The sequence below is a fragment of the Saccopteryx bilineata genome, chromosome 5, assembly GCF_036850765.1.
Source record: "Saccopteryx bilineata isolate mSacBil1 chromosome 5, mSacBil1_pri_phased_curated, whole genome shotgun sequence".
In the NCBI taxonomy this organism is placed as follows: Eukaryota; Metazoa; Chordata; class Mammalia; order Chiroptera; family Emballonuridae; genus Saccopteryx; species Saccopteryx bilineata.
In genome coordinates, this window is record NC_089494.1 from 256,882,304 (window position 1) to 256,903,212 (window position 20,909).

The 20,909-nt window shown below is 49.3% G+C and overlaps 1 protein-coding gene across 7 annotated transcripts in view; it reads right to left on the reverse strand.

The window, feature by feature from the left end:
- Positions 1-20,909, reverse strand: part of CC2D2A (coiled-coil and C2 domain containing 2A) — a 121,071-nt gene that overhangs the window by 13,616 nt on the left and 86,546 nt on the right. For 5 of the 7 annotated variants that reach the window (XM_066280076.1, XM_066280073.1, XM_066280075.1 and 2 more), the window contains 7 exons: positions 18,408-18,513; positions 18,081-18,190; positions 12,852-12,948; positions 12,272-12,370; positions 9,872-10,048; positions 6,826-6,846; positions 3,778-3,981 (listed from right to left, as the gene is read on the reverse strand). In XM_066280076.1, the coding sequence (XP_066136173.1) occupies positions 3,778-3,981; positions 6,826-6,846; positions 9,872-10,048; positions 12,272-12,370; positions 12,852-12,948; positions 18,081-18,190; positions 18,408-18,513 (814 nt within the window). The remainder of the gene's footprint in view (positions 1-3,777; positions 3,982-6,825; positions 6,847-9,871; positions 10,049-12,271; positions 12,371-12,851; positions 12,949-18,080; positions 18,191-18,407; positions 18,514-20,909) is intronic. The other 2 variants (XM_066280078.1, XM_066280077.1) reach the window with 1 other exon arrangement.

The window sequence follows — 20,909 nt, forward strand, 5'->3', positions numbered from 1 at the left end:
CGCCCCATTTCGTTATTTTATTCTCCTGCTCGTTTGGAAGTTACAGTATTTACTTTTCTTATTCTTTTAAGTGGTTAATCTAGAAATTTCAACATGAAAATTTTACTTCAATTAAAAAGTTAATAAATATCTTTGCTCTCATCTTGGAAAATATTAGAGTGTGTAACACCCTTACCAATCCTGTCCTGACATACATGCATTTTTCTCAGGATTTTTGTTACATCCTGATTTTTCACTGATACTGCTATTATTATTGCTAGGCAAAGAGCTGCTTTTTTAGATTTCCTTACAATTTTTTTTAACCTAGCATTATGTGTTGCATTTAGAATTTTTTTTGAGAGTCTTCTTTCTCTACTTTTTTTCTTATTTTTTTTTTAGGTGAGAGGAAGGGTGATAGTGGGGCACACTCCCTCATGCACCCTGACTAGGATCTACCCAGCAACCCCATCTGGGGCTGATGCTTGAATACTGAACTATTTTTAGCACCCAACGATGATGCATTCCAAGGGAGTTATCCTCAGTGCTGGGGGCCATGCTTGAACCAATGGAGTCACTTGCTGTAGGAGAGGAAGAGGGGAAGAAGGGGGAGAGGGAGAGGAGGAGAAGCAGATGGTCACTTCTCCTGTGTGCCCTGACTGGGAATCAAACCTGGGATGCCCATATACCAGGCTGATGCTCTTTCCACTGAGCCACTGGCCAGGGCCCTTCTTTCTCTCTGAAGTATATTTTTAAGGAATTCCTTTAGTGAGGCTCTTTTGGCTGTAAAGTTCCTCAATATCTGTGTTAAAGATACTATAGTTTCACTGAACACAAATTATTAGTTTGATTGCTATTTTCTTTCAGTCTTTTGAAGCTATTATTTTTTTTCTGACTTTCATTTGTGCAGCTGAAAAGCCTATTATTCCAACCACTTTCCTTTGTAGATAATCTGTTTTCTCTCGAGCTGCTGCTAGGATCGTTGGAGTGTCTGCAGTTCTCTCTGATGTGCCTAGATTTTCATTTCTTTTCATTTACCCTGCTCTGGATGCACTGGGTTTCCCGAATTGGAGGATTGTTGTCTTTCATCAAACCTTGAAAATTCGCAGCTCTTTCTCTTCGAATATTGCCTTCCTGCTTTTATACACAGTCTGCCCCCCTCCCTCCACCATCTATGTCTCCTAACCCTTCCTTTATATTTTCCTCTTTTTTTCTATGTCTGGGCTATATACCAAGTAAATTTTTTTTTTTTTTTGTATTTTTCTGAAGCTTGAAACGGGGAGAGACAGTCAGACAGACTCCCGCATGCGCCCGACCGGGATCCACCCGGCACGCCCACCAGGGGGCAACGCTCTGCCCACCAGGGGGCGATGCTCTGCCCCTCCGGGGCACTGCTCCGTCGCGACCAGAGCCACTCTAGCACCTGGGGCAGAGGTCAAGGAGCCATCCCCAGCGCCCGGGCCATCTTTGCTCCAGTGGGGCCTCGCTGCAGGAGGGGAAGAGAGAGACAGAGAGGAAGGAGAGGGGGAGGGGTGGAGAAGCAAATGGGTGCTTCTCCTGTGTGCCCTGGCTGGAAATCGAACCCGGGATCCCTGCACGCCAGGCTGACGCTCTACCACTGAGCCAACCGGCCAGGGCCTATACCAAGTAATTTTTTTGCACGTGTATTCCAGTTCACTAATTCTCTGTATTTAACTGTCTGTAACTTAACTCTATTTAACTGCATTTCATGTTTTAACTTGTTTAATTTCTAATTTTAACTACACAATTTTTCATTTCTACAGGTATATTTTTAACAATCTGCCTGCCCATTCTATTTGGTTCTTTTGTTACATACTCAGTTCCCTAGACTCTCTAAACTTGCCAAACTAATCTGTTTTATATTCTGAATCTGATCATTCACTAGCTGCCGTCTCGGTGGCCTATTCTGCAGCTGACTGCTTCTACTAACTCTTGCTTTCTTCACGGTGCTTGATTTCTTAACCAATGCTCTTTTATAAATGTCCATGTTGCCTGGCACTTTTTCTGTGGAATTTTTTCGAGGCTGAACTTAAAGGGTGTTTTCCTAGAAGGATCTGTTTGCTTCTGACAGAGATCTAAGGGGCATAACCAACCGGGAATACTTTGAATTAAATTTTCGGTCGAAGATGTTTTGGGTCGTACTGGCTGTGCACATTCCAGTACTGAATGTGAAGAACTCTAGCCTCATGCCTGACCAGGCAGTGGCGCAGTGGATAGAGCGTCAGACTGGGATGCAGAGGACCCAGGTTCAAGACCCCGAGTTCACCCGCTTGAGCACGGGCTCATCTGGTTTGAGCAAAGCTCACCAGCTTGGAACCAAGATTGCTGGTTTGAGCAGGGGTTTACTCGGTCTGCTGAAGGCCCGCGGTCAAGGCACATATGAGAAAGCAATCAATGAACAAATAAGGTGTCACAACGAAAAACTAATGATTGATGCTTCTCATCTCTCTCTGTTCCTGTCTGTCTGTCCCTATCTATCCCTCTCTTTGACTCTCTCTCTCTGTCTCTATTAAAAAAAAAAAAAAAAAAAAAAAAAGAACTCCAGCTTTGTGATTCAGAATTCCTGGTAGAGACTTGTTTCTCTTCCATCTGGAACCAAAGCTGGGTCAGGCAGGATTCCTCCTACTGGAGGGGACCTCCCAGGTCACACACTGCCCTCATCCATCCCGAGTCCCAGTGCTGGGCAGCCTCTAACTCACCTTTCAACCTGCTCTAGCCCCAGGCATTCTCTCCTGTCTCCAGCAGCCGTGGCTGGGGGGTGTGGGAGGGTGGGGGGACCCAGCTCTAGGCTCCAGGAGTTATGCGACACCCTCAGGGCAAACACTGTCTCCAGCCCTCACACCTGCGGAATCTTGCTTCTTGCCATTCCCTATCTCTTCTATTTCAGCCATGATGTTTAAAATGTTTTAAATATTTTATTCATCCCTATTCAAGTGTCTATAGTGGGAGAAGTTTTCTGCACAGCTACTATGGTAAAGACAACAGAAGTCCCTTTATGATTGTCAATAAAAACCAATCCATAAAAAAGGCAAATAAAATGTGGAACACAAGGGTTTTTAATAAACTTATATCTTCAAATAGATAACTCATTATCCTGTTCCTAAATTACTCTATGAATAACTCATTAGCACCAATTACTCCTTATATTATCCTCTCTTTAAAGACAGGGGCGACCACTGAAAAACAGCCTGCGTCTCACAGGGCTTCCGCTCAGGTGAGGCTCCGATGAGTAAGGTACTCAGCCTGCAGAGAAAAGCGCATGCGTCCTCAACGTCCCAGCATGGCTGCGCTTTGTGGTGATGGCATACATGCCGCACATACTTAAATACTGGACATCATTTTCGCTTAATTTGAGTTCAGTGATGGTTATAACGTTAGGTATAATACCGGGCTGATATCTGGGTAGGGTAGGAAGTGCACGGCTGCTGACGTCAACACCAATGACGTCATGAAGACATGTTTACGGAAGACGTGGTGCAAGTGTAGCGCTTCTTCCAAGTTTTAATTTTCCAGCACCCAGTATAGGGTCGAAGATACAGTAAGCGCCTCAATAACTGCTGAAAGAATGGACCAAGACTGCTATTCTCTCTGTTACCTTCGAACTTTTCTAAAGAATATAAGCCTCCCGGTATTAAAATTATTTTAATCATTACTTTAATCACTAATGATCTTGATACAGTTTCTTTCTCAAGTACTATGAAATAGGGTAATTAAGATGGCAATATATTGAAATTTTAACCCGCGTTTAGCGCCAGCCCTGCTTGGCTGTGAGGTACTTACTGCTGTTGCCTGTGGGTTGTTGGGATAAACGTCAAGGAGCTCCTGTGGAGGGTTTAAGGGCTTGAGATAACGAGTAATAAAAACAGTCTTTCCACTGATGTCAATCACTGTGGTGAGGCACAGACGATTTGGAAACTTTAAGGCACATTCAGCTTGAAACTTCTCTGTCGCTTGAAGCAACTTCTCATCTTCCTGAGAATCAAACTTCAACAAGAAAAGACGCCATGGAGTTTGCATATGGTTATAGGAGACACAATAACACTTGCTCAGATCTCAGAGTCAACATGAACGGAATGTGTGATACAGGAAGTATGATTAATGACCCCTTGCGACATTGTCATGCCCAGGTGTCCCTGAAGCTTTATTTATATTTATCATCTTAAAAATGGATGGATTCATGAAATATTTAACAGGACCGAAAGAAAGTAGTCAACGGACAAGTAGCCATGTAGGATTAATGAAACCACCTATAAAACTTAAACTATGATCTATGGGATAGCTACCTAAGGAACCCTAAAAAATCTGTGCGTGAGCCCTCATCGAACTGCACTGAATAGGTATGAAACTGGGAGAGTTTTCCTTTTATTTGGTGCGGATTTCACATTTCTATCGTCTTTTGTTGCTTTCCTGTGACCGATCAATAGTGCACCATGACTTTACGGATACACTGTATTTGAGGAGTCCAGGCAATAGGTTAACATGTATTTTGATGTCGGTTTTAGAGGGAAGAAGAGCTCAGACGTCTAAATTCTCCAATGCAAAGCTTAAGTTTGAAGGCATTAAATGGATGACAAAGTTACAGATATTATTATACATGTATTAAAAATTTTCAAATGCATAATTAATGTAATAAATAATAGTAACGGCTCTCAAGGAAAACGGAAGCGGAACTAGAAACATCAAATGTATAATAGTTATTTTAAATGGTTCTCTGATTCAAAATGAGCTGCCAATTCCCAGGCTTCTTTAAGTAACTGAAAGCAGATGAAACAACAAATTTTAATTGCCTTTTCTCCCTCAAGCCATTGCTAAAAAAAAAAAAAAACCAGCATGTAAAAACAACCAGCTTTTAAAATGTTTTTACAAGTGTTTGTTGCTTAGTATAAAAACATAGGCTTTGTTGCTTCCATTTCAAAGGGTTTCAAGACAAACTCAAAGAAAACTTTATTAGGAAAATGAATTTCCAGATAGAATTTAGATTCTAGGCAGTGCTTGAAAGTTTGTTTTGTTTTCATGGTTTTCTATTTTGAAGAAGAAAATGCATGCAGCTTTCCCCCTTATTTTCTGCTATCTCCCCCTCATTTCTCTCTATTTTATTTTATTTTTTAGCATTTAAAATCACTGGTATATGATAGGCTTATTTACTCTCTCTCTCCCTTAGAGTAAGTTTCCTGAAGTCAGGAATTTTGTTTCAATCTCAGTTTTTATCCCCAGAACCAAGAACCCTGGGCTATCAATGTTTTAGTGTTAAATACTGTTGAGTGAATGGAAAAGACCGCATTCCTTCTCAAGACTTCAACCAGGATCGAGGATAGTCTAATTGTTCTTGCCTTCTCTTATACTGGCGCTGGACCGTGGCTTCTGTCTCTATTGTAATTTCTGGACCCTGAGAAATTGCGGTAGTGGGTTAGGGGGTAGGTAGGACAGAGGCATCTGCAAAAGCCTGCATCTCTTCTCATGGGACGTCCCCCTGACATCGGAATCCTAACACTACCACCATCATCACTGTAACCGCCTCCCACTCAGCCTAGTGCCAAGACACGGCAGCTACCCACTAGGTGTCGCGATGAATACATAACTAACTGGCACAGGTGAGCTTACAAGGCATTGGCACGGGTGTGTCACAGACTCCTAGGGTAGAACTGTCAAGCCAGAAATAATTATAATTTTAGGAAGATGGAGAGGCAGGAAGCAAGGGCGGTTGTAAAAGAGCACCCAGTAAAAACTTCGCCCGTTTCCTTCACACTCAGTCATTTATTTCTTCACCCATCCAATGCCTTGAGAACTGGTGCTGGGAGTCTACAAGGTTCCAGGCGCTCCGGATGCACGAGTGTGAAGGTCTGTCCAGGACCTTCTAGTCCAGAGCAGAACATGAATAAGCAAGCAATCAGGTGCTTCAAGTCCTCGGCCAGAATTTCTGTGTGGGATAAACACCAGGCGGTAGGCATTGTCCGGAAAGAGCAATAAAAATCTTGGATCAGGTCTATTGGCCTTCTAAGCTGAAAAAAGTGTGTTAAACTTTTTCTGCCACTTGGACCTGGTTGTTCCATATTGTATTTGGCTCTGTAACTAGTGCATCTTGACAGCAGCGCTCATGTTTGAATTATTCTTTGCTCTTTTCTGCACCGAGAAGGGACAAGGTAAACATTCAATATGTACCAATGGTCCTTAATACTTATTTAGGCCACTGGGATGCCATTTCAGGGCCTGAAGAAGTAATTTAAGGAGTAGAATGGCTACGCTGGTAATTTTAAGAAGTGCCAAGCAAAAATTCCATGCTAAATGAACCCAGGTCGTTCATCGTGAAACAAATTAAGGAGGGATTGACAAATTCACAATTTGATTCAACACGAAATCTGGAAGAGTCAATTCTTTAGCCTCTAGCTTCATGTCGATACTACGGGAAGTTGAAAGGGTTTGCCTCCCTTTGAGTACCTACATAGTGACAGCTGCCCTGATCAGAATGCACTGTCACAGACACATTCTATCGGAAGCCGCTCCAGGGTTTGATGGACTTGGACACAGTGGAGGTGGCTCCCGGCATGCAGGTGACATTCAGACCTGTGGCTTCCTGGATTCCAAGCTAAATAAGAATCATTCTGACAAAGGAAAATGAGCCAAAAGACAAGGCTGACATTCTCCACGGAATGACAGACATCTGTGGTTCATTGACAGGGGCGCAGGCGCGCGCACACACACACACACACACACACACACACACACACACACTCACGACCCAGCAGATGCCGGGCGGTGGCAGGGGACAGAGGCAGCTAATTAAAGCCAAGTAACCATGACTGGTGAATGGTTCAGCAAAACACTTGGTACCTTTTTAAGCATCTCACTCATCTCCCAGAGGCAAGAAGGAAGAAAGAAAAGAAAAAACAAGAGAAAGGCTTTATTAACAGAATCTATTTTCAAAAACTCGTTTTTACCAAGACGATGTGGGGTAGGGGATATTGGAATCAGTAGTGCAGGACTTGCCAGGGACTTTTACAAGGCAATTCCACGAGGAAACGCCTTGACAAAAATCACAGGGAATGTGCCCACTGAGAATGGTGGGGACGAGATTAATCCGCGCATCCTGCAGGCGGCTGTAAGGGAGAAGACCATTCCAGGTATGGGTCCCTATTGTTTTAGGGGGAGCTGCTCTTCCCGGACTGGTCTGCAGCTCTGTGTGTGTAGGACGTCAGGGTACTACTAGTCCACATGCCTTCCTTATCAAAAAGCAACAAAGAATCTGGCTCCGCGGGGTTTCTTAGGGCCGCATTTTTTTTCCCCCCCGAGGTTTGAGAAATGCTTCCTATCGCCACAAGGGGGCAGTGAAATTCTACCAGCGCCAGCAAGGGACCGCCTAGTTACCTGCTTTAAGGCAGGCAGGCAGGCTGCAAGGCGTGGCAACTACATATGTATATTTCAGAGTCCTGGCGGCTCCGCATTCTGGGATAGGAGGTCGGTGCCCATACGTGCCAGGGAGTCTCTGAGCTCCTCTCTCAGTCACAGTCACGGACCAAGCAGCTTTCACAGGACCTGGCCGGCCGCTCACCTGTAGGTGGAGCGCTAGCCGACCGCTTTCTCTTCTGCTAAGAATGCAGAAGAATTGTGAAACCATCCTTTGTTAGGGAGCATTCTCCCGTGTAAACATGCCTGCTGGCTTTCTCTCCAGTGTACACATGAGGAGAAGCGTTCTGAATGTTTCCTTTTCTAAATATTTCGAAATACTTATATTCTGACATGCTTTCTAGAGAACATGTCTGTGGCAACTTGAGTGACAGAGGATGGCATGTAAAGTTAATTGCAGTAGATTTGTTTGCCCAGTAACCTTTTATGCCAGCGGTTCTCAACCTGTGGGTCGCGACCCCGGCGGGGGTCGAACGACCAAAACACAGGGGTCACCTAAAGCCATCGGAAATACATATTTTATTTAAAAATGTATTGTGGGCTACTACATAATAAGTGTCGTGGAGTACAATGTCCAGGGACGAGTTAGCTAATACAATGCCGGCCAATCCCCCTACAGTAAAAAGGAAAATGAATCCAAGGGCCCATAGTATGGCCGGGGATCATTTAATGTTACCTCCATGAAGAGTTGCTAATCAGCTAAATACTTTAACACCAGTAGGAATAGCAATAATTATAGTAGCGGATGAGAAGTAGGCGTGTGTATCCATGTCTATTCCAACAGCCCATATATGATGGGCTCATACAATAAACCCTAGGAATCCAATAGATATTATGGCTCAGACTATTCCTATATAACCGAATGGCAGTTTTTTTCCTGAGTAGTATGTAACGATGTGGGAAATAATTCTGAATCCAGGAAGGATGAGAATATATACTTTGGGGTGACCAAAGAATCAAAATAAGTGTTGGTATAAAATGAGGTCACCTCCTCCGGCTGGGTCAAAGAAGGTTGTGTTTAAGTTTTGATCCATTAGAAGTATTGTAATCCCAGCAGTTAGCACAGGGAGTGATAGAAGGAGTAAGACTGTGGTAATTAGGACAGATCAGACAAAGAGAGGTGTTTGGTATTGGGATAGGGCAGGGGGTTTCATATTAATAATACATATTTTATTTAAAAATGTATAATAAATATGTATTTTCCGATGGCTTTAGGCGACCCCTGTGTTTTGGTCATTCGACCCCTGCCGGGGTCACGACCCACAGGTTGAGAACCGCTGTTTTATGCCCTCTGTGAGTGCCTTGCAAATGGAAGGTAATGATAGTATTTTCCTCCATGGACCAAGCTGTGATACTGAAAAAGAAAGACAGGACTGTGCTCATTAAAAAAAAAAAGAAAAAAAATCTCTGCCTGAGTCTAACTAACTACCATGGACAAAGCGCCAGCGTGATCTACGCATACAGCTTAGTAGTTAACAGCCTGGGCTTCTGAAGGACTGTGAACTCCAGGAAGGAATGCGTGTTTGCTTTTCTAGGCTGCTGTATCCCCAGGGCCTAAGAAGCACCTGTCACATAGAAGGTGCTCTGTAAATATTTGTTGACTATATAAAATGTAGAGTCAGACAGATGTTTAATTGTTAGCTGTGCCATTTACTGCCTGGGTGAACCGGGATTCCTCCTCTCGGAATTGGAGACCCACCTGACCAGACAGCTGGGAGAATTAGAGAAGAGAACTATGTCAAATGCCTGCCATGGTGCTGGGGACGGAGTAAGAACTGAGCACACGGTGGTGGTGGTGGTGGTTATTGCTGTATTAGTGCAGAATAGTAAGAGGTCATGGTCACCATCTTCTCCCCAGGCCAATGAGGGCCGCACGTCTCAACGCTGCACAAGCATTATGATAACAAAGTCCCTCCCAACCGCGAAGGGTGGGAAACTGTCGCTAACAAATGGAAATTCTGGAAACTCTATTATTTTTCCGCTAGAGCTATTCAAAATTAGAGTATTGGTGCACATATTCATTTTTGTCTGAAAGCACCAAAATCCACTGAGGTGACCCTGAAGGTCACCTAGTCTTGTAATCCTATGGATCGATTCAATACAAACACAGCCAGAGATGGGAGGCAAATGCACTTCAGTGTGCTGGCTGGTAAATGTCCAGATAAGGAGGACTCTGCTTTTCCAGTGGGTCCTATTTCCTCTCCTTCCCACCGAGGAGACTCTCCTGAGAGGGGACAATGTCTGTGTTGGTCTTGCTTTGTCGACAAGCTGACGTTGCCAACTGACTTAGTTACTGGCTCCGTGGAGGTGCAGACTCACCCTGAGGCTCCCCCCTTCGTTCTGGCCACGCTGAACGAGTACCACGTGGGCGCTGGAGAGGGAGCGCGGCCCACGTGTACACACGCATGGCCGAGCAAGCGGGCCTGGCGTTTCGTCAACGTCAGACGTGATTCCGAAGTGTAGACAGACTCACCTTCTCACGGACCGACTCCGCGGGGACCAGCTGAGGCTCGATGGTGATGAACAGGGTGATGTAGGCGCCTTTGCTGAGGCTTTGGACAGGGTCAAAACCCCGCTCAGGGGCCACGCTCCGCTCCTTACTGTAGCCCAGAAGGACGGGGGGCGTATCTATTTTAAATGTCCCATCAATCTGTGAAGAAAATATGACTTGGTCAGCATCCTGGTCCTTTTCCAACAGAAGTTCAACGGCAGCTAAGCGTCAACACCTCACTGTCTGAAGAGTTCAGTGAAGACGGCCTGGAATTGCCACACAAGCCTCAGCCCGTCTTTCCAGCCCAGTGTCCGTAAGTGCCCACAGGAAGGGCTCTCTTTCCCCTGTCTTCTTTTCTGGGGTCAGCAGACTGTGAACTCATATCAACACAAGTTGATAGCAACACAAGGTCACTCGGGCTCACATCCTGAATTAACCCCCAAGTGTCTCAGTTCACACGTTTGTAAAAAGGAGACAATAATAGTACTACTTTGCAAGGTGGCCGTGTGTGCTGCATGCATCCGCAGATGTAAAACACTAAGAGAAACGCCAACCCTTTGGCTAACTGCTCAGCGGGTGTCGGCTGGAGCCAGCCCCCTTTCCGGATCCTCCGCCTCCCGTCCCCACCTTTCAGAATCCTAAGGGACGGTTCAAGGCTCCGGTCAGACGCTGTCGCCTTCATGAATTAGTTTGTCATCCCCACCAGCCTCGCACGCAGTTGGTTTCTTTCATTGGCTACACTGACACATTCTGTCAGACTCTGGAGTTGTGTGCATACTTAGCGTTTTCACCCAAAGTCGCTGTCGTTGAGTAGAATCAGTGTTTCACTCCCTTGTGTGACACATCACCCTTCCCTAGTATGTGGCAGTGTTCTGTACACACAGCAGACGCCCAGTAAATGTGGGCCGAAGAGACTGCAAGCCACCTTTACAAGATGACCTGACATGCGGAGGTTCAGAAGGGCAGAACTTCTCTCTCGCGCGGTCAAAGCAACAGAATGTTGGTAAAAGACTGTCCGGGGCTACAAGCCTGCGCTGGAATGGGAAATTATAGAATCCAGTTTTTTTGTCGCAGTCTTTAGTGGCATTTGTGTCTCAGGAGAAACAGAGAAAGAGCTTAAATTCTAAGTGAATATGCCATGTAGGGAGGAGTGGAAGTTACCTGGACATAGTCAAGGAGATTCATTCATCAAGAAGGGGTTTAGAATAAGTTCTTCCGAGAACTCTTCCAAATGAGAAATTCGGCAATGGCTAATGACACGGGCAGTTTCAGTTGGAAAATGATGTGCTTCAAGCAATATCTTTTAATTGAAAATTTATTCAAAGGGGAAATGTGAATACTTTTATTTATTTATTTATTTATTTTAGACTTTATTCACTTTAGAGAGAAGATAGGAAGAGGGGGAGAGAGAGAAATAAAGGGGAGAGGAGTAGGAAGCATCAACTCCCATATGTGCCCAGGCCAGGCAAGGCCAGGGTTTTGAACTGGCGACCTCAGCATTCCAGGTCGATACTTTATCCACTGCGCTACCATAGGTCAGACCGAAATGTGAATTCTGTTAGCAAACACACCACGGCAGCATCCCCTGCAGACTGTCCCTTTGCCTAGGAAGGGGTGCAATTCTAAATAATCTTTAAGATTCCAGCCAAGCCACGCCTCTCCGAGCTGAGTTTTGGTCTTGGCCTCGCTGGAGACCCTGTGGCCCAGACAGCACGGCTCTCTGTGCCCATCGCGTGAGGGATCAAACTGGTCCTTCCTTAGCTGTGGAGATTAGCCACAGTCCTGTGGCTCAAAGCCTCCTGTTGCTATGGACTTAATAACCAGATATAGAAGCTATTTTAGAATCTTAACTGTCCCAGATGAGTGGCAGTAAGTCATTCAAGAGTTGCTAACCTAATGGATCCCTTTAGAAAAATAGCTAAACTCCGGAGAAGGGTGTCCTAGTTGAGCGAGTCTCTACTAAACATTTTCCATGTTTGACATAGTGAGGACTCTCGAAGCATTCAGGAAATGCACTTGACTAGACAGACCATCAAGTGTCCTAACTGTTCAAGTGACTTTCGGGCGCCTGTCCATTCCGCTTGGTCACCTGGACAGGTGTCCACTTTGTTTCACCTTCTCCTTCACTTCTATTTAAATGTTTACAAACACCTCAGATCAGAGCAGTCACACAGTAACAGCTAAGCCTAAGGAAGACAGATGTTTAATAAGTGGTGAACAGTGGGCTGAAAATCAATGGCTTTATATAGAGGTTTTTATGTTTCCAAGGCGGCTTTGCTCAGTCTCGATGGAACATACCCACAAACGAAACTTTAACAGGAAAAGGGATAGAGCAGGTCCCTACCTGGTCCCATGGACTTCTGACCTTAGGTGCTTACTTACCCTTGCTTGGAAATATATTGTGCTGAACGGAATTTTCACACATCCCAACCAGTGTCTCTCAATACGAGTGTGGATTCCGTGTCCTCTTTCCCGGTCATCCTAAAGGGGTGGGTGGGTGGGTAGTAACAATTGTTTAAGAACTCCAGACACCCACTGAATAAATTACATGACAGGAGAGCGGCACGATTTGGGCTGAAAGCGCGCATGGCTTAGGTTAGAGACGGACCTGAGTCACATTCTGGTTCAGATCCTTAATGGTTTTATGACCCGAGGCTCAGTCTGAACCTCAGGCTCCTCATTAATAAATTGGAGACTTCACAACCTACTTCATAGCATTATTTCAGAATTAAATAAAAAAAGATGGATGAAAAGCAGCCAATACAATTCCTGGAACATGGTAGACGCTCAACTGAAAATAAAAAAACCTGGTCGTCTGTCTCCCTTCTCCCTTACCCCATTGGTACATGGGAAGTCTCAGGCATTTAAAATACAGGAAAGACGGAAAATGGGTCTGGGTCTTACCTAGTGGATAGAGGAGCTGACAATGAGCGCAGACGCCTTCCTCGAACTGTGAACTCACCTCTAAGACGTCATACAGCACTTCGTCAAAAACGTTAATGAACACGTCATCCTTCACCGACTGCAAACTGGCCGTGCTGTAGTCCCCGTTTGGGGCCCTGCGAATGGGCACACATGACAAGGGACCGTGAAAATGGGGACAGTAGAAATAATGAGCACTCCACTGTCAAAATGTGAGAAATACTGATCCATGAGCACAGATGTGAAGATTAAAGGCAGGGCTTCCGTCTAAGGGTTTCTCTGGCACAGGGATGGGGACTATGACATGGTGCCGACCCCCAACCAGAGAGGCACCGAGCCCTCTGTCGGCTGTCCTGTCCTAGGGAGCCTCCGCCTCTTCCCACCCTCCCCCCATGGTGAGCTTTGCAAGGAGCCAGCTGGCCCCGGGGCCCAGCCACACATGGGGTTTGTTCAAGGGCTACACACACACACACACACACATACGGGCCACCTCAAGGTCTCCCGCGGCCCCTGGATCTGGTGCGCAGACTTCCCACGCTCCTGGGAAGTGCTTCTCTGGCAGACCTGTCCCCGGTCACGAACCTCCCATTGTCGTGTGGCTGCTTTGTCTCCAATTTACTGTTTCCAGGGGTCCCCAAATTTTTTACACAGGGGGCCAGTTCACTGTCCCTCAGACCATTGGAGGGCCGCCACATACAGTGCTCCTCTCACTGACCACCAATGAAAGAGGTGCCCCTTCCGGAAGTGCGGCGGAGGCCGGATAAATGGCCTCAGGGAGCCGTAGTTTGGGGACACCTGGAACCTTAAGCAAGTCACCTTCTATCTTTGTGTTTTAGTTTCTTTTCTACAAAAGTAGAGCATTGGACTAGATCATTTCTTTTTTCTTTTTCTTTTTTTTTTTTAGCTCTTTAAAACATTTTTTTAACTTAAAATTTTTATTTTTAATTTATTGTGTTGACTTGGTTTCAAGTGTTCCACTCATATAACACCCTGCCCCAGCTCATCGTGCGCCCACCCCGTGCAAAGTCTCTCTCCACCTCCGTTCCACCCCCTCTGCCTCTCCTCCCTGCACCCCTGCCCTCTGGCTACTGCTGCCCCGCTTTCTGTATCTGTGTGTTATGGATACATAATTTTTTTAATTTTAATTTAATTTTATTTTTTTTACAGGGACAGAGAGAGAGAGTCAGAGAGAGGGGTAGATAGGGACAGACAGACAGGAACAGAGAGAGATGAGAAGCATCAATCATCAGTTTCTCGATGTGACCCCTTAGTTGTTCATTGATTGCTTTCTCATATGTGCCTTGACTGTGGGCCTACAGCAGACTGAGTAACCCCTTGCTCAAGCCAGCGACCTTGGGTCCAAGCTGGTGAGCTTTGCTCAAACCAGATGAGCCCACGCTTAAGCTGGTGACCTCGGGGGTCTTGAACCTGGGTCTTCTGCATCCCAGTCTGACGCTCTATCCACTGCACCACCGCCTGGTCAGGCTGTATACATAATTTGACTAAACCTTTCCCCTTCTTTGAGGGACTAGATAATTTCTAAGGATGCTTCAAGCTGTGAGATAGCCCTGGCCAGGTAACTCAACAGATAAAGCATTGACCTGGCATGCCAGAGGTCATGGGCATGCCCCCTGCTCAGGGCACGTAGGATAAGCAATCAATCAGGGCACAGCTAAATGGAACAACTAAGTGAAACAGTGAGTTGATGCTTCTTTCTTTCTCTTCCTCCCTCCCTCTCTCTGTCTCTCTCTTCCTCTCTCTGTTTCTCTCAAATCAATGGAAAAAAAATGAGATGATTCTTAAATAGCTAAAAGCCTTTCATCAAAAATTTTAAATATATTTATGTATATGTGTTTTGTTTATTTAATTTATTGGGGTGACATTGAGTAATAAAATGACACAGATTTCAAGTGCACAACTCTATAGCACATCACCTGGACACGGCACTGTGTGCTCCCAGCCCAGGTCCAGCCCCCTCTGGTCTCCACGTACCCCCCCCCGTGGGCTCCCAGCCCAGGTCCAGCCCCCTCTGGTCCCCACGTACCCCCCCCGTGTGCTCCCAGCCCAGGCCCAGCCCCCTCTGGTCCCCACGTACCGCCCCCCGTGTGCTCCCAGCCCAGGTCCAGCCCCCTCTGGTCCCCACGTACCGCCCCCCGTGTGCTCCCAGCCCAGGTCCAGCCCCCTCTGGTCCCCACGTACCCCCCCCGTGTGCTCCCAGCCCAGGTCCAGCCCCCTCTGGTCCCCACGTACCCCCGCCGTGTGCTCCCAGCCCAGGTCCAGCCCCCTCTGCTCCCCACGTACCCCCCCCGTGTGCTCCCAGCCCAGGTCCAGCCCCCTCTGGTCCCCACGTACCACCCCTGTGTGCTCCCAGCCCAGGTCCAGCCCCCTCTGGTCCCCACGTACCCCCCCTGTGCTCCCAGCCCAGGTCCAGCCCCCTCTGGTCCCCACGTACCCCCCCTGTGTGCTCCCAGCCCAGGTCCAGCCCCCTCTGGTCCCCACATACTCCCCCCCCTGTGTGCTCCCAGCCCAGGTCAAGCCCCCTCTGGTCCCCACATACCCCCCCCTGTGCTCCCAGCCCAGGTCCAGCCCCCTCTGGTCCCCACGTACCCCCCCATGTGCTCCCAGCCCAGGTCCAGCCCCCTCTGGTCCCCATGTACTCCCCCCCTGTGTGCTCCCAGCCCAGGTCAAGCCCCCTCTGGTCCCCACATACCCCCCCTGTGCTCCCAGCCCAGGTCCAGCCCCCTCTGGTCCCCACGTACTCCCCCCCTGTGTGCTCCCAGCCCAGGTCAAGCCCCCTCTGGTCCCCACATACCCCCCCTGTGCTCCCAGCCCAGGTCCAGCCCCCTCTGGTCCCCACGTACCGGCCCCTGTGCTCCCAGCCCAGGTCCAGCCCCCTCTGGTCCCCACGTACCCCCCCCTATGTGCTCCCAGCCCAGGTCCAGCCCCCTCTGGTCCCCACGTACTCCCCCCCATGTGCTCCCAGCCCAGGTCCAGCCCCCTCTGGTCTCCACATCCCCCCCCCGTGTGCTCCCAGCCCAGGCCCAGCCCCCTCTGGTCCCCACGTACTCCCCCCCATGTGTTCCCAGCCCAGGCCCAGCCCCCTCTGGTCCCCACGTACCCCCCCATGTGCTCCGAGCCCAGGCCCAGCCCCCTCTGGTCCCCACGTACCCCCCCGTGTGCTCCCAGCCCAGGCCCAGCCCCCTCTGGTCCCCACGTACTCCCCCCCCCCCCCCGTGTGCTCCCAGCCCAGGCCCAGCCCCCTCTGGTCCCCACGTACCCCCCCCGTGTGCTCCCAGCCCAGGCCCAGCCCCCTCTGGTCCCCACGTACTCCCCCCTGTGTGCTCCCAGCCCAGGTCCAGCCCCCTCTGGTCCCCACGTACCCCCCCCCGTGTGTTCCCAGCCCAGGCCCAGCCCCCTCTGGTCCCCACGTACCCCCCCCCTGTGTGCTCCCAGCCCAGGTCCAGCCCTCTCTGGTCCCCACGTACCCCCTCCGTGTGCTCCCAGCCCAGGTCCAGCCCCCTCTGGTCCCCACGTACCCCCCCCCGTGTGCTCCCAGCCCAGGTCCAGCCCCCTCTGGTCCCCACGTACCCCTCCTCCCCTGTGTGCTCCCAGCCCAGGTCCAGCCCCCTCTGGTCCCCACGTACCCCCCCCCCCGTGTGCTCCCAGCCCAGGTCCAGCCCCCTCTGGTCCCCACGTACCCCCCCCCCCCGTGTGCTCCCAGCCCAGGCCCAGCCCCCTCTGGTCCCCACGTACCCCCCCCCCCCCGTGTGCTCCCAGCCCAGGTCCAGCCCCCTCTGGTCCCCATGTACCCCCCCCTGTGTGCTCCCAGCCCAGGTCCAGCCCCCTCTGGTCCCCACGTACCCCCCCCCCCGTGTGCTCCCAGCCCAGGTCCAGCCCCCTTTGGTCCCCACGTACTCCCCCCTGTGTTCTCCCAGCCCAGGTCCAGCCCCCTCTGGTCCCCACGTACCCCCCCCCCCCGTGTGCTCCCAGCCCAGGTCCAGCCCCCTCTGGTCCCCACGTACCCCCCCCCCCCCGTGTGCTCCCAGCCCAGGTCCAGCCCCCTCTGGTCCCCACGTACTCCCCCCTGTGTGCTCCCAGCCCAGGTCCAGCCCCCTCTGGTCCCCACGTACCCCCCCCCTGTGCTCCCAGCCCAGGTCCAGCCCCCTCTGGTCCCCACGTACCTCCCCTGCCCTCTTCCACCTCCCACCACCCTCCGTTCCCGGGGAATCACCACACTGTTTCTGTGTCTGGGGTTTTGTTTTTTCCTTTTGCTTCATCCCTTGACCTTTGTTCATCCAGCCCCTCAGCCCCGCCCTCCCCAGACCGCCAGCAGTCAGTTCTCTGTATCCGTAAGTCTGTTTCTGTTTTGTTTGCCAGCTTATTTTGTTCATTCGATGCCACATACGAATAGAACCATAAGGTACTTGTCTTTCTCTGACTGGCTTATTTCACTTAATATAATAGTCTATAGGTCCATCCATGCATGCTGTTGTAAGTAGTAAAATTTCCTTCTTTTTAAAGTGTCTATGTATTTCTGGTATGGAAAAACCATCATTTATGAGAACGAGGGAGTTTCCAGTTTACGCACAGCTTCCGGAGTTGGGGAGACAAGGAAATAAGGCAAAGCAGAGTAGGGCGGGGTGAAGGGAACGGGAGGCTGGGCGGTCAGCGGCCGGAGCCCGGAGCAAACCCTTCCCTCTCGGTGTGCGGGGTCCCCGGAGCCCGGAGCAAACCCCTCCCTCTCGGTGTGCGGGGTCCCCGGAGCCCGGAGCAAACCCCTCCCTCTCGGTGTGCGGGGTCCCCGGAGCCCGGGGCAAACCCTTCCCTCTCGGTGTGCAGGGTCCAGCAGTGAGCTCGAGCGTCACACACGGGGCACTTTCCCGCTTTCTCCTCGAGGGGAGCCCGTTGTGGATGAGGAGAAACCCGGGGCCTGGGGTCAGGACTCCTGGCTCTGGGTTCAGCTCACCAGCTGCACAGCTGCCACTGCAACCACTTCTCCCTGCGCTGGCGTCCCCTGCAGAGGTCTTTAAGCTGTCCTATAGTTCTCCAAAGCAGCAGTTTTCAACCTTTTTTACACGTGGGGACCAATGAAAATAGCAGAATGATTTTGGGGACCACTAGGGCAGAAATCGCCGTGAGCATAAACGAATCTGACTGAGATCATCGGGCCTCCAGCCTTCATACAGCATCAGGGTGGTGAACCCTTCCACAGACCAGTCCTCGGGTCAGCGATGGAAAAACTCTGCTCTCAAGAGAGCCGGGTGCTCACCTGAACGGAAGCTCCAGTTCCTCGTTCCAGCTGGGGTTCGGCCCCTCGGCCGTCGTCGTACGGCACACTGTTCGTTGGAAAGAAACTTCCACGAAAGGACGCACTAAAACCTTAAGATCAAAAGCAGATTGTAAGAGTCCATGACAGTTAATTGAATTATTTCGCTCTTAGCAGAGATCTGTTTATTAAATAGTATGCTTCCAAAAAAAAAAAAAAAAAAAAAAAAAAAAAAAGAGCAGCAGAAAACAGACTAGGAAGTTTCTAGGTAATTCTTCAAAACATAAGGGGTAGAGTTCTGGGCAGAGCTCCGGCGTCTGGGGGTCTCACCTGGCCGAGGGGGTAGTCGGCACTGGGGGTCGGGCTGTGTGCGGTCGGGGACGCAGCACGCTTGTCGCCAGAAGCCCTGGAAGATCTCAACGGCTGCTGGAGTTTGCTAGGAGGGGAAACGTATGAAAACATACATGAGGACGTCACGGAAATGGCGCCGTGAGAAGCGCGTCCGACAGCTCTCCCCTAAATCACAACAAATTTATCAACTAGAAACAGAAAAATTTATCCTCGGAGCATTCCGGAGTTCCACACAAACTGAAAGCAAAAGGACTGTTATCACTTGAATCTGAGAGACGAGGGTGTGGAGGAAGCTACCGCAGCAGCGACGCTCATTCAAGCCACGAGGGAGTGCCCCTGCGGTGAGTCAGCCCATATACTTGGGAACCGCGAGCCGCCCCGAGCGGACGTCGCGAGCCGCCACCGCGAGCCCCCGCGAACCGCCACCGCGAGCTGCCGCCACGAGCCGCCGCGGAACCGCGACCGTGAGCAGCCGCGAGCCCCCGCGGAACCGCCACCGCGAGCTGCCGCGAGCCCCCGTGGAACCGCCACCGCGAGCGGCCGCCACGAGCCGCCGCGCGCGAGCCCGGTCCGGTTGAGCACCGCTGACGTTCCCAGCGGCCCGCACACTGCGAGTGGGGGTCGCCGGCCACCGGTGCCCGGAGTGCCCCATTCGCGCGCGTGCCTTGGGCATTCCACGCGCCCAGGGCGCCGTACTGGCCCGCACACCCAGGGGGCTCCATTATCCTGCGCCTGGTGCAGTCCAGCCGCCAGCGGCGGGGCGAGCGGGAGAGGCTTGGGAGATCCTCTCCGTGGGCGGGGCACCTCACCCAGCCATTCAAGCTAACAATCAAGCGTTGGGGGAGGGGTGTGCGCAGGCAGCCTAAAATACCTTCGGAAACACAGCTGCGACCCAATCACTGAAATTAGCTTAACCCATAAAATCTGCGCACCCTCGGTTCTAATTGATAAGATCTCTCTCAGTTCAGCGATTCAAGACAAGAGGCGTGATATTTTTTAGTGCCTCTCGCTAAAGGGGCGGGGGCAACTTGTGATTGATAGAGCCTCCATATTCAGGGATAAACGCTAACAAGAAGGACTTGGCAGATAATAAGGTCTATACTACACTAGTCGTAAGCAGAGACTAGTGCCTCTTCTTCCCTGCAAAAACAGGCTACAAAGTGTGGAAAGCCTGGGTTGAGAGGTCCAACTAAATGATAGGTGCTGAACAGTCACCTTGACAACAATTGACTCCCACCCCCGCCTGATTACACTGGAGGCCATGACTCTCAGAGCCTTTCCCAAAGCCTTGCACTGAGTGGGGATAGAGTGGGGATTTCCCAGCTCTTTGAGCCTCTTACTCCCCAGGCAGAAGCAGTTGCAGCCTTATAGCTGGATCACCAGGCTGCTAATTCAGAAAGGGGGGACTAGGAGAGAGAATCCAGGAAAGCAAACTCTCTCATCGTTGGACCCTGCAAACGCCAACAAGCCTTTACTTCCAGCAAGACTAAAGCCAATTATATGACATTGCCATAGAATCCCATCAACTGCAAATCCCTACCTAAGAGTGACACAGGGGCAGAGCCTGGGGTACAGAGTCACCGACTAGGAAGAGGGAGAGAAAAGAAAAAGGAAGAAGTTAACCTCTCAAAATCAAGAAAAACCCACAGACTTTACAACTTGATCCACTAATTTTTTCTATCTTTTTGCCTTTATTTCCTCCACCTCGGTCCTTCTATTCTCTGCCCATCTTATGCTTCCCCTTTCTTGAACTACACTACCCATGAGTGTTGCATTTTATTTTTCTTCTTCATCCTCACCCTCCTTTAAGGTTATACTCCAAAACACTTAACTCTCACTCTCTCCTCTTTTGTTTTTTTTTTGTCTTGCTTTATTTTGTTTTTTTCTCCTCCTATTTTATTTCTTCCTTCGTTTTTCTCTTTTTCTTATTTTTTCCTTTCTATTCGTTTTTTCTTTTCTCATTTTACTTTCCTCCCATATAATCCTCAATCACAAACAAATTAGTTAATTTGGGACTCAAGGCTTTTTTTTGGCTTTATTTCTCTTTTTTGCTTTTGTTTTTATTTTTTTTTCTCTTGTTTGTTTATTTTTGTGGCATTTTGGGTCCTCCCAACCCAAGGTCTCCATTGTATTTAGTCTTCGCTCCACTTAATACAACAGATTTTTACTTATTATTTTTATTTTTTCTTCTTTATTATTCGTTTTTGGTCTTTTTTTCTGATTCCCTCTTATCCCTCTCATTATATCTCTTAGTTGACCATCACTTACAAGCAAATCATCTTATGCTTGTCTAAGATTTTCTTCCTTTTTTTTTTTTTTTTTTTTGCATTTAGTAGGTCCCTACTCCCTTTTTTTGCCCCTTGAACTCTTCACCCCAAATCAGGCCCTCCATTATAGGCACGATATTTCCCTGAGGAGGGGAGAGGAGGGAAAGAGAAGAGAGAAAAAAAGGGGGAAATAATAAATTATTACTGTTTTTTT